The sequence below is a fragment of the Aquarana catesbeiana genome, linkage group LG10 (assembly GCF_042186555.1).
Source record: "Aquarana catesbeiana isolate 2022-GZ linkage group LG10, ASM4218655v1, whole genome shotgun sequence".
Classification (NCBI taxonomy): Eukaryota; Metazoa; Chordata; class Amphibia; order Anura; family Ranidae; genus Aquarana; species Aquarana catesbeiana.
This window is the reverse complement of record NC_133333.1, coordinates 212866028-212878240: the sequence shown is the minus strand read 5'-3', so window position 1 is coordinate 212878240 and position 12213 is coordinate 212866028. Positions and strand designations below refer to the sequence as shown.

The following is a 12213-nucleotide window of genomic DNA, read 5'->3' as shown; positions in this document are numbered from 1 at the left end:
GGGAGAAGACATCAATGTGAGTGAAAACACACTACACAACACAGTAGAACATGCCAGGCATACAAAACACCCCGATCCCCCCCCAATCACCCCCCCCCCCCCTGTCACAAACTGACACCAGCAGGTTTTTTTTTTTTTTTTTTTTTTTTTTTCTGATTACTGCATAGTGTCAGTTTGTGACAGTTACAGTGTTGGGACAGTGAGTATTACCCCCCTTTAGGTCTAGGGTACCCCCCTAACCCCCCCTAATAAAGTTTTAACCCCTTGATCACCCCCTGTCACCAGTGTTGCTAAGCGATCATTTTTCTGATCGCTGTATTAGTGTCGCTGGTGACGCTAGTTAGTGAGGTAAATATTTAGGTTCGCCGTCAGCGTTTTATAGTGACAGGGACCCCCATATACTACCTAATAAATGTTTTAACCCCTTGATTGCCCCCTAGTTAACCCTTTCACCACTGATCACCGTATAACCGTTACGGGTGACGCAGGTTAGTTCGTTTATTTTTTATAGTGTCAGGGCACCCGCCGTTTATTACCTAATAAAGGTTTAGCCCCCTGATCGCCCGGCGGTGATATGCGTCGCCCCAGGCAGCGTCAGATTAGCGCCAGTACCGCTAACACCCACGCACGCAGCATGCGCCTCCCTTAGTGGTATAGTATCTGAACGGATCAATATCTGATCTGATCAGATCTATACTAGCGTCCCCAGCAGTTTAGGGTTCCCAAAAACACAGTGTTAGCGGGATCAGCCCAGATACCCGCTAGCACCTGCGTTTTGCCCCTCCGCCCAGCCCACCCAAGTGCAGTATCGATCGATCACTGTCACTTACAAAACACTAAACGCATAACTGCAGCGTTCACAGAGTCAGGCCTGATCCCTGCGATCGCTAACAGTTTTTTTGGTAGCATTTTGGTGAACTGGCAAGCAAGCACCAGGCAGCGTCAGGTTAGCGCCAGTACCGCTAACACCCACGCACGCACCGTACACCTCCCTTAGTGGTATAGTATCTGATCGGATCAATATCTGATCCGATCAGATCTATACTAGCGTCCCCAGCAGTTTAGGGTTCCCAAAAACGCAGTGTTAGTGGGATCAGCCCAGATACCTGCTAGCACCTGCGTTGTGCCCCTCCGCCCGGCCCAGCCCAGCCCACCCAAGTGCAGTATCGATCGATCACTGACACTTACAAGGCACTAAACGCATAACTGCAGCGTTCGCAGAGTCAGGCCTGATCCCTGCGATCGCTAACAGTTTTTTTGGTAGCATTTTGGTGAACTAGCAAGCACCGGCCCCAGGCAGCGTCAGGTTAGCGCCAGTACCACTAACACCCACGCACGCAGCATACGCCTCCTTTAGTGGTATAGTATCTGAACGGATCAATATCTGATCCGATCAGATCAGATCTATACTAGCGTCCCCAGCAGTTTAGGGTTCCCAAAAACGCAGTGTTAGCGGGATCAGCCCAGATACCTGCTAGCACCTGCGTTTTGCCCCTCCGCCCGGCCCAGTCCAGCCCACCCAAGTGCAGTATCGATCGATCACTGTCACTTACAAAACACTAAACGCATAACTGCAGCGTTCGCAGAGTCAGGCCTGATCCCTGCGATCGCTAACAGTTTTTTTGGAAGCTTTTTATTGAACTGGCAAGCACCAGCGGCCTAGTACACCCCGGTCGTAGTCAAACCAGCACTGCAGTAACACTTGGTGACGTGGCGAGTCCCATAAGTGCAGTTCAAGCTGGTGAGGTGACAAGCACAAGTAGTGTCCCGCTGCCACCAAAAAGACAAACACAGGCCCGTCGTGCCCATAGTGCCCTTCCTGCTGCATTCGCCAATCCTAATTGGGAACCCACCACTTCTGCAGCGCCCGTACTTCCCCCATTCACATCCCCCAACGAAATGCAGTCGGCTGCATGAGAGGCATTTTTATGTGCTCCCGAGTACCCCTACCCAACGAACCCCCCCCAAAAAGATGTTGTGTCTGCAGCAAACGCGGATATAGGCGTGACACCCGCTATTATTGTCCCTCCTGTCCTGACAATCCTGGTCTTTGCATTGGTGAATGTTTTGAACGCTACCATACACTAGTTGAGTATTAGCGTAGGGTACAGCATTGCACAGACTAGGCACACTTTCACAGGGTCTCCCAAGATGCCATCGCATTTTGAGAGACCCGAACCTGGAACCGGTTACAGTTATAAAAGTTAGTTACAAAAAAAGTGTAAAAAAAAAAAAATATATATAAAATAAAAAAAAATAGTTGTCGTTTTATTGTTCTCTCTCTCTCTATTCTCTCTCTCTATTGTTCTGCTCTTTTTTTACTGTATTCTATTCTGCAGTGTTTTATTGTTATTGTTATTGTTATTATGTTTTATCATGTTTGTTTTTCAGGTATGTAATTATTTATACTTTATTGTTTACTGTGCTTTATTGTTAACCATTTTTTTGTCTTCAGGTACGCCATTCACAACTTTGAGTGGTTATACCAGAATGATGCCTGCAGGTTTAGGTATCATCTTGGTATCATTCTTTTCAGCCAGCGGTCGGCTTTCATGTAAAAGCAATCCTAGCGGCTAATTAGCCTCTAGACTGCCTTTACAAGCCGTGGGAGGGAATGCCCCCCCCCCCCCCCCACCGTCTTCCGTGTTTTTCTCTGGCTCTCCTGTCTCAACAGGGAACCTGAGAATGCAGCCGGTGATTCAGCCAGCTGACCATAGAGCTGATCAGAGACAAGAGTGGCTCCAAACATCTCTATGGCCTAAGAAACCGGAAGCTACGAGCATTTTATGACTTAGATTTCGCCGGATGTAAATAGCGCCATTGGGAAATTGGGGAAGCATTTTATCACACTGATCTTGGTGTGGTCAGATGCTTTGAGGGCAGAGGAGAGATCTAGGGTCTAATAGACCCCAATTTTTTCAAAAAAGAGTACCTGTCACTACCTATTGCTATCATAGGGGATATTTACATTCCCCGAGATAACAATAAAAATGATTTAAAAAAAAAAAAAATGAAAGGAACAGTTTAAAAATAAGATAAAAAAGCAAAAAAATAATAAAGAAAAAAAAAAAAAAAAAAAAAAGCACCCCTGTCGCCCCCTGCTCTTGCGCTAAGGCGAACGCAAGCGGCGGTCTGTCGTCAAACGTAAACAGCAATTGCACCATGCATGTGAGGTATCGCCGCGAAGGTCAGATCGAGGGCAGTAATTTTTGCAGTAGACCTCCTCTGTAGATCTAAAGTGGTAACCTGTAAAGGCTTTTAAAGGCTTTTAAAAATGTATTTATTTTGTTGCCACTGCACGTTTGTGCGCAATTGTAAAGCATGTCATGTTTGGTATCCATGTACTCGGTCTAAGATCATCTTTTTTATTTCATCAAACATTTGGGCAATATAGTGTGTTTTAGTGCATTAAAATTTAAAAAAGTGTGTTTTTTCCCCAAAAAATGCGTTTGAAAAATCGCTGCGCAAATACTGTGTGAAAAAAAAAAATGAAACACCCACCATTTTAATCTGTAGGGCATTTGCTTTAAAAAAATATATAATGTTTGGGGGTTCAAAGTAATTTTCTTGCAAAAAAAAAAAAACTTTTTCATGTAAAAAATAAGTGTCAGAAAGGGCTTTGTCTTCAAGTGGTTAGAAGAGTGGGTGATGTGAGACATAAGCTTCTAAATGTTGTGCATAAAATGCCAGGACAGTTCAAAACCCCCCCAAATGACCCCATTTTGGAAAGTAGACACCCCAAGCTATTTGCTGAGAGGCATGTCGAGTCCATGGAATATTTTATATTGCGACACAAGTTGCGGGAAAGAGACAAATTTTTTTTTTTTTTTTTTTTTTTTGCACAAAGTTGTCACTAAATGATATATTGCTCAAACATGCCATGGGAATATGTGAAATTACACCCCAAAATACATTCTGCTGCTTCTCCTGAGTACGGGGATACCATATGTGTGAGACTTTTTGGGAGCCTAGCCGTGTACGGGACCCCGAAAACCAAGCACTGCCTTCAGGCTTTCTAAGGGGCGTGAATTTTTGATTTCACTCTTCACTGCCTATCACAGTTTCGGAGGCCATGGAATGCCCAGGTGGCACAAAACCCCCCCAAATGACCCCATTTTGGAAAGTAGACACCCCAAGCTATTTGCTGAGAGGTATAGTGAGTATTTTGCAGACCTCACTTTTTGTCACAAAGTTTTGAAATTTGAAAAAAGAAAAAAAAAAAAAGTTTTTTCTTGTCTTTCTTCATTTTCAAAAACAAATGAGAGCTGCAAAATACTCACCATGCCTCTCAGCAAATAGCTTGGGGTGTCTACTTTCCAAAATGGGGTCATTTGGGGGGGGTTTGTGCCACCTGGGCATTCCATGGCCTCCGAAACGGTGTTAGGCAGTGAAGAGTAAAATCAAAAATTCACGCCCTTAAAAACGCTGAAGGCGGTGATTGGTTTTCGGGGCCCCGTACGCGGCTAGGCTCCCAAAAAGTCCCACACATGTGGTATCCCCATACTCAGGAGAAGCAGCTAAATGTATTTTGGGGTGCAATTCCACATAGGCCCATGGCCTGTGTGAGCAATATATCATTTAGTGACAACTTTGTGCAAAAAAAAAAAAAAAAAAAAAAAAAGTGTCACTTTCCCGCAACTTGTGTCAAAATATAAAATATTCCATGGACTCAATATGCCTCTCAGCAAATAGCTTGGGGTGTCTACTTTCCAAAATGGGGTCATTTGGGGGGGGGTTGTGCCACCTGGGCATTCCATGGCCTCCGAAACTGTGATAGGCAGTGAAGAGTGAAATCAAAAAGTTACACCCTTAGAAATCCTGAAGGCGGTGATTGGTTTTCGGGGTCCCATACGCGGCTAGGCTCCCAAAAAGTCCCACACATGTGGTATCCCCGTACTCAGGAGAAGTAGCTGAATATATTTTGGGGTGCAATTCCACATAGGCCCATGGCCTGTGTGAGCAATATATCATTTAGTGACAACTTTTTGTAAATATTTTTTTTTTTTTTGTCATTATTCAATCACTTGGGACAAAAAAAATAAATATTCAATGGGTTCAACATGCCTATCAGCAATTTCCTTGGGGTGTCTACTTTCCAAAATGGGGTCATTTGGGGGGGTTTTGTACTGCCCTGCCATTTTAGCACCTCAAGAAATGACATAGGCAGTCATAAACTAAAAGCTGTGTAAATTCCAGAAAATGTACCCTAGTTTGTAGACGCTATAACTTTTGCGCAAACCAATAAATATACGCTTATTGACATTTTTTTTACCAAAGACATGTGGCCGAATACATTTTGGCCTAAATGTATGACTAAAATTGAGTTTATTGGATTTTTTTTATAACAAAAAGTAGAAAATATCATTTTTTTTCAAAATTTTCGGTCTTTTTCCGTTTATAGCGCAAAAAATAAAAACTGCAGAAGTGATCAAATACCATCAAAAGAAAGCTCTATTTGTGGGAAGAAAAGGACGCAAATTTCGTTTGGGTACAGCATTGCATAACCGCGCAATTAGCAGTTAAAGCGACGCAGTGCCAAATTGGAAAAAGACCTCTGGTCCTTAGGCAGCATAATGGTCCGGGGCTCAAGTGGTTAATGGATCAAAAGCGTGTATTGAAAAATGCACCTGCAAACTGCAACCTGCATAGTGTGAATCAGGCCTGAATCCTCATGCAGCTGTCTCAGGCTCCCAGAGGAGACAGGTGAGCCTGAGGACACAGGTGTGGAACAGGAGTCAGAAGCATGCTTTGCAGAAGCTGGGCAGCTGCCAAAATTGACTGGGTGGAGGACCTGTCAAAAAGAATGTAAATTATACTAATAAAAGGACATTTTGTGACCCCTAAAATGTGTTGGTGTTTGATTTATTCAAGCAATAAACAGACCCTAATGTTTCCCCTGTTACTTGTGTTGGTGCTTCTCCCACACATACATTGTGTGTTGAATAATGCAGCACTTTTCATCACTTCTTCTTTTTTCCCATTGCCTCATTATGAACACTTTACTTTGTTGAAAAGCCATAAGCCATTTTATTTCAAAAGTGGCCTTCAATGACAAAGTCAAAGGTTTTCCTGTACGTAAATAAAGGAGTTCTTTTCAAATCTTCACCTGTGGTTAAATCTTCACAGTGGGTCTTTTGTCTTTATTCACAAGTTAGTTTGCTGGTTCTGGATGCTGGTCTGCCCAGCATGCCACGGGAAAGTTTTTTTTTTGATTATTTTGAAATTTCCTCTTGCAGACAGCACACTTCTCAAAAGTAGGTCAGGTTCTGAATGATGTTATGTTGAAGGAGCTCTTTTATTGCTATTGCTTCCAGGGATATGTTGTGTTCAGTAACCTAATGCAAAAAAATGAACCGTTTAAATGCATGCTTCTTACAATTTGAAAATGCTGATTAGACCATGAAAGTTAAACCATCATCAGCTACCTTGTTTCAATGGTGGAATGCTGGGTTCCTGTACATTTTGCATATTTTCTGTGTTCCTTTTTGTATTTGCAAGTTTCAACTTTGAACCCAAAAACATGCTGTTAGAGTGATGTGTTTTTATGTACTGTATATCTGTGATGGATGCAGTACATTGTATGTTCTTCTTGAGTAGGAAAAAAGGTACAGGGGGTCCCCGGGTTACAAACAAGTTAGGGACTGTAGGTTTGTTCTTAAGTTGAATCTGTTTGTAAGTCGGAACAGGTACATTTTTTAAGTGTAGCTCCAGCCAAAAAAACTATTTTTAAGCTTTTTGGATAGCATAGGGAAGGGTTAACACCCCTGTAACATTTGTTTTGCTGTCTGTGCCCCTGTTCAGAAGATTTCACCTCACTTTCTGTCCCAATAGCAATTGGATTTTGAAAATTTTGGGTTGTTGTGGAAACAAGCCTTGGTGATAAAGCATCAGTGGAGGTACCTTTTCGCCATAATAGCTCTTACAGGAGTGAATTTCCCTTCCTAGGGGTAGATTTCCTCTCACTTCCTGTTGTCTCCCTCCGTTTGTAAGTAGGAGTCGTTTGTAAGTCGGATGTTTGTAACTAGGGGACCCCCTGTAAATGGATCTATCTGGTATTTTAAAGCAGTGAATAAATATATCAGAGATAGAAATATGGAAAATAGTGTTCCATTTTCAATAGTCTTTAGAAACCTTGCTTTCTGTGTTAATCATTGCAGTTTTGAATAACTTGCATTTACTACTGTGAAATTTGAATGGTAGGTATACTATGCCCTATTATAAATCACCTGATGAAGTGCTTACAAATGTTGAAATAAACCTCTCGAGTGGCTACCTGGAAAACTAATTAATAAGAATTGTCCACGGTTTCTTTTTTTACATGCTTATTGCGTATTGACATATTGATATCACAGTATGTCAAAATTGTGTCATTTATATTTCTGTCACCTACAGCCTGAATAACTCACCGTCAACATTTCCATACTGCTGTTGTCATAGTAGTGGATAGGCTCTGTATCATTAAAATTTGGATAACCAAAGCCTGCGACGTGGACCAAATCACAGAAGTGGATCGCGAAAGTGATTGCCATGAAGCCAGTGGTGGGCGTCTGGAAGGAGAATGGTAAACCTTTCTCTCATTACATATAGTTACATAATTAGTCAGGTTGAAAAAAGACACAAGTACATGTAGTTCAACCAAAAAAATAAAAATCCCATAGTTGATCCAGAGGAAGGCTAAAAACCCCAGCAAAGCATGCTCCAATTTGCTACAGCGGGGAAAAAATTCCTTCCTGATCTCCCGAGAGGCAATCGGATTTTCCCTGGATCAACTTTACCTATAAATGTCAGTACCCCGTTATATTATGTACATTTAGGGAAGAATCCAGGCCTTTTTCAAATCAATCTACTGAGCTTACCAGAACCACCTCTGGAGGGAGTCTATTCCACATTTTCACAGCTCTTATGCCCCGTACACACGGTCGGATTTTCCGACGGAAAATGTGTGATAGGACCTTGTTGTCAGAAATTCCGACCGTGTGTAGGCTCCATCACACATTTTCCATCGGATTTTCCGACACACAAAGTTTGAGAGCAGGATATAAAATTTTCCGACAACAAAATCCATTGCCGGAAATTCCGATTGTGTGTACACAAATCCGACGGACAAAGTGCCACGCATGCTCAGAATAAATAAAGAGATGAAAGCTATTGGCCACTGCCCCGTTTACAGTCCCGACGTACGTGTTTTACGTCACCGCGTTTAGAACGATCGGATTTTCCGACAACTTTGTGTGACCGTGTGTATGCAAGACAAGTTTGAGCCAACATCAGTCGGAAAAAATCCTAGGATTTTGTTGTCGGAATGTCCAAACAAAGTCCGACCGTGTGTACAGGGCATTACTGTGAAGAAAACTTTCCGTATTTGGAAATCCTTTTTTCCTCTAAATGTAAAGAGTGCCCCCTTGTCCTCCGTGATGATCTTAAAGTGAATAACTCAACACCAAGTTCACTATATGGACCACTTATGTATGTGTACATGTTTATCATATCCCCCCTTAATCTCCTCTTCTCAAGAGGGAATAAATTCAGTTCTAAGGCTACTTTTATAGAGAGACGCTTTACAGGCGCTACAGAGCTAAAAATAGTGCCTGTAAAGAGCCTCTCCTGTCTCTCCAGTGTGAAAGCCTGAGTAAAAAAAAGTCCTGCCACATCTTTACAGCACTGTAGGAGCGGTGTATACACCGCTCCTAAAGCGCCCCAACCCATTAAAAACAATGGGGGCAGCGGCGTTTTGCGGTCGGTGTTAACCCTTTTTCGGCCGCTAGCAGCCGAATATCGCCACTAAAACAACGGCAAAGCGGCACTAAAAATAGCGCCGCTTTACCGCTCCAGTAAGTAGTCTAATCTTTCCTTATAGCTGAGCTCCTCCATGCCTCTTATCAGTTTGGTTGCCCTTCTCTGCACTTTCTCCAGTTCCCCGATATCCTTTCTGAGAACTGGTGCCCAAAACTGATCTGCATATTCCCGATGCGGTCTTACTAATGTTTTGTACTGGGGCTAAATGATATCTCTTTCTCTGGAGTCCATACCTCTCAATACAAGAAAGGACTTTGCTCGTTTTGGAAACCACAGCTTGGCACCTCATGCTATTATTGAGCTAATGATCTACCAAAACCCCCAGATCCTTCTCCACTATGCATTCCCCCAGTTGTACTCCCCCCTATTATGTATGATGCATGCATATTGTTAGCCTCCAAGTACATAACTTTACATTTATCAACATTAAACCTCATTTGCCACTTAGTTTCCCAATTAGACAGTGCATTGAGGTTGGCTTGTAAATTGGAGACATCCTGTAAGGATGTTATTCCACTGCATAGCTTGGTATCATCTGCAAAGACTGAAATGTTACTTTTAATCCCCAACCCTATATCATTTATATATATTAAAAAGTAAGGGTCCCAGCACTGAACCTTGAGGTGCATCACTGATAACCTTAGACCATTCAAAGTAAGAGTCATTAACCACTTCTCTCTGAATTCTGTCTTTTAGACAGTTTTCCATTCATTTACAAACTGATCTTTCCAAGCCTGTAGACTTTACCTTGTGTCAAACGCTTTTTCAAAATCCAGGTATACCACGTCCACAGCCATCCTTCTATCCAAGGTTTTACTTGCCTCCTCATAAAAAGAAATCAGGTTTGACAACTTATGTCTTTCATGAATCCATGCTGTCTGTTGCTTAAAATATTTTTTTCCAGCAAGAACTTGTCTGTGGTCTTTTATTAAACTCTCCAGTATCTTCCCGACTATAGCAGTTTAACTAACAGTTAATTGGTAAAGACTTTGATCCCTTTTTAAATATGGGCACAATATTGGCCCTGCGCTAATCCAGTGGTACCATTCCAGTCATTAACGAGTCCATAAATATCAGAAACAATGGCCTTGAAATGACAGAGCTCAATTTTTTTAGGATCTGTGAGTGGATGACATCTGGTCCAGGTGCTTTATCCACCTTTATTCTGTCTAAATATTTCTGGACCATATCACTTTTGAGCCATTGTGGATCATTTGGGGCTGCGTCACTACCACCCCCATTATGGACATAAGCTACCCCATGCTCCTTTTGTATACACAGAGCTGAAGAAAATATTTAATACATTCACCTTCTCTTTGTCCCCAGTCACCCACTATAGATTATTTTGTAAAGGGCCTACATGCTCAGACCTGACCTTTTTACTATTAATATATTTGAAGAATTGTTTGGGGTTTGTCCTATCTTTTGCAATCTGTCGTTCATTTTGAATTTTTGCGTCCTTGATTTCCTTTTTACTTATTCTGTTATATTCCTTGTAACATTTAAACGATGATAGCGTTCCTTCATTTTTATATTATTTAAAAGCCCTTTTTTTATTATTTATAGCCATTTTAACTTTGGCCATGAGCCACATAGGTTTTATTTTTTTCGCCTTTAAACGTATTGCCCATGGGAAGATACTTTGCAGCGAGTTTACATACAGTCACTTGGAAGAATTCCCATTTCTGTTCTGTGTCCATTGATGCCAATATTCCCTCCCAGTCTAAGTCCTGGGGAGCAACCCTCATCCTTGGAAAATGTAAGTGTTTTTTTCTCTTAACCATATGTGTTTGTTGCTTACAGCTAACATTAAATGAAATCATGTTTGGTCACTGCTACCCAGATGTTCTTTTATATGAATATTGGTAATAAGCTCTGCATGGTTTGAGATTACCAGGTCCAGCAGAGTGTCATTCCTAGTCGGGGCCTCAATAAACTGGACCATAAAACTGTCTTGTAATAGGTTTATAATTCTTTTTCCCCTTTAACTGTCCCAGCAGTGCCATTACTCCAGAATATTTTTGGTAGTTAATTATTATCACTGTCCCAGCCCTTGCAGCTCTTTCCATCTATGCAAGGAGCTTAGTCTCCACCTCTCCACCTCCACCTAAACTCCAATGACAACCTTTGTAGTATGCACACCCATGTACAGTTCCACCCATAATGCTTCAGACTCATCACACTCTCCATCAACTAGGTCCTCTTTCACACTCGCTTTGAGATCACTTCTCACATAAAGACAGACACCACCACCACTCCGTTTTTACACTCTTTCTGAAATAGAGCATAGCCAGGCATATTAATAGCCCAGTCATGAGAAGAATGAAAGAATGAAGCCAAGATTCAGCAATACCAATTAGATCATATTTCTCCTCATGCACCAGAGCTTCCAACTGATCTATTTTGCTTGGCAGACTTCTGGCATTGGTGAAAAAACACTTTAATTCATTTCCAATGTTTTTTTTTGTAACATAGGAACCTTCATATTATCTGTCATAGCCCCCCCCCCCCATCTTTCCCCATTCCACCCACCAATAGGGGCTGACTCTCCCCCAGCACAGTAGACCCCCTTCCATTTAGGTGCAAACCATCTTTAGCATATAGGTTGCACCCCAATGCGCTAAACTTTACAAATGATCAAGCTCCATGCACACAGGCCCTTTGCGTCTTTTGGTCTGTTTCAGGTCCAAATTCAGCCAAAAATTCGGGCTGCAATTGGACCTGAAACTGTGAATGGCGACGCACCGGACTCCTGCTGTGAGCCGTTGCATGTTATAGTGTGAACCCAGCCTAAAAGTAGAACTAAAGGCAACACTTTTTTTTTAGTTTTGGATAGAGTGGAGAGGGATTAGAAAACCTGTAAGTTTTTATTGCGTTCTGTGTCCCTGTTAGAGGGCTTCACCCATTCTATGTTTCCTGTTTACTATTATAATTGAAAGTAAAAGAAAATCCCACATTTTGGGTTGTCCCCAGAAAAGTAATAGCGGGGAAATCATCCAACGGGGACACTTTTTGTGGAGACCGGGGGGCAGGAGATTCCCTCAATTTGCAGGGATTTCCTCTCCTCTTGCTTCCGGTTTTGGGTATGGAACAGGAAGTAAAGGTACATCTCCACAATGGGACAAAGATTACATACAAAGAGAATTATATGATCAGTTAATTTGTAATAAATTGCTCAAAATAAATGAAAAGTGTAAACATGTACAGTTGACATGTAAAGAAAGCTGCAACATTGCAATGTAATAATTTTGTTCCAAACAGCCTTTTCCTCCTATGATCGCCACCGTAAGGCAGCACAGGCAGCCGCCTTAGGGCGCCAGGCTAGGGGGGCAGGAAAATGCCCCCTCGCCTCTGTACACAGACCCCTGTGCTCCATGTCCCGGACTCTGAACACCATCCGTAACCCTCCATGCACCT

The 12213-nt window shown here is 42.2% G+C and overlaps 1 protein-coding gene across 2 annotated transcripts in view; it reads right to left on the bottom strand.

The window, feature by feature from the left end:
• Positions 1 to 5089: 5089 nt before the first annotated feature.
• LOC141111199 (CMP-N-acetylneuraminate-beta-galactosamide-alpha-2,3-sialyltransferase 4-like) overlaps positions 5090 to 12213 on the bottom strand; it is an 84480-nt gene continuing 77356 nt past the window's right edge. For both annotated transcript variants that reach the window (XM_073603283.1, XM_073603282.1), the window contains exons 9-10: positions 7407 to 7547; positions 5090 to 6335 (exon numbers count right to left, since the gene is read on the bottom strand). In XM_073603283.1, coding sequence (XP_073459384.1) covers positions 6249 to 6335; positions 7407 to 7547 — 228 coding nt within the window. In that variant the 3' untranslated portion in view covers positions 5090 to 6248. The remainder of the gene's footprint in view (positions 6336 to 7406; positions 7548 to 12213) is intronic.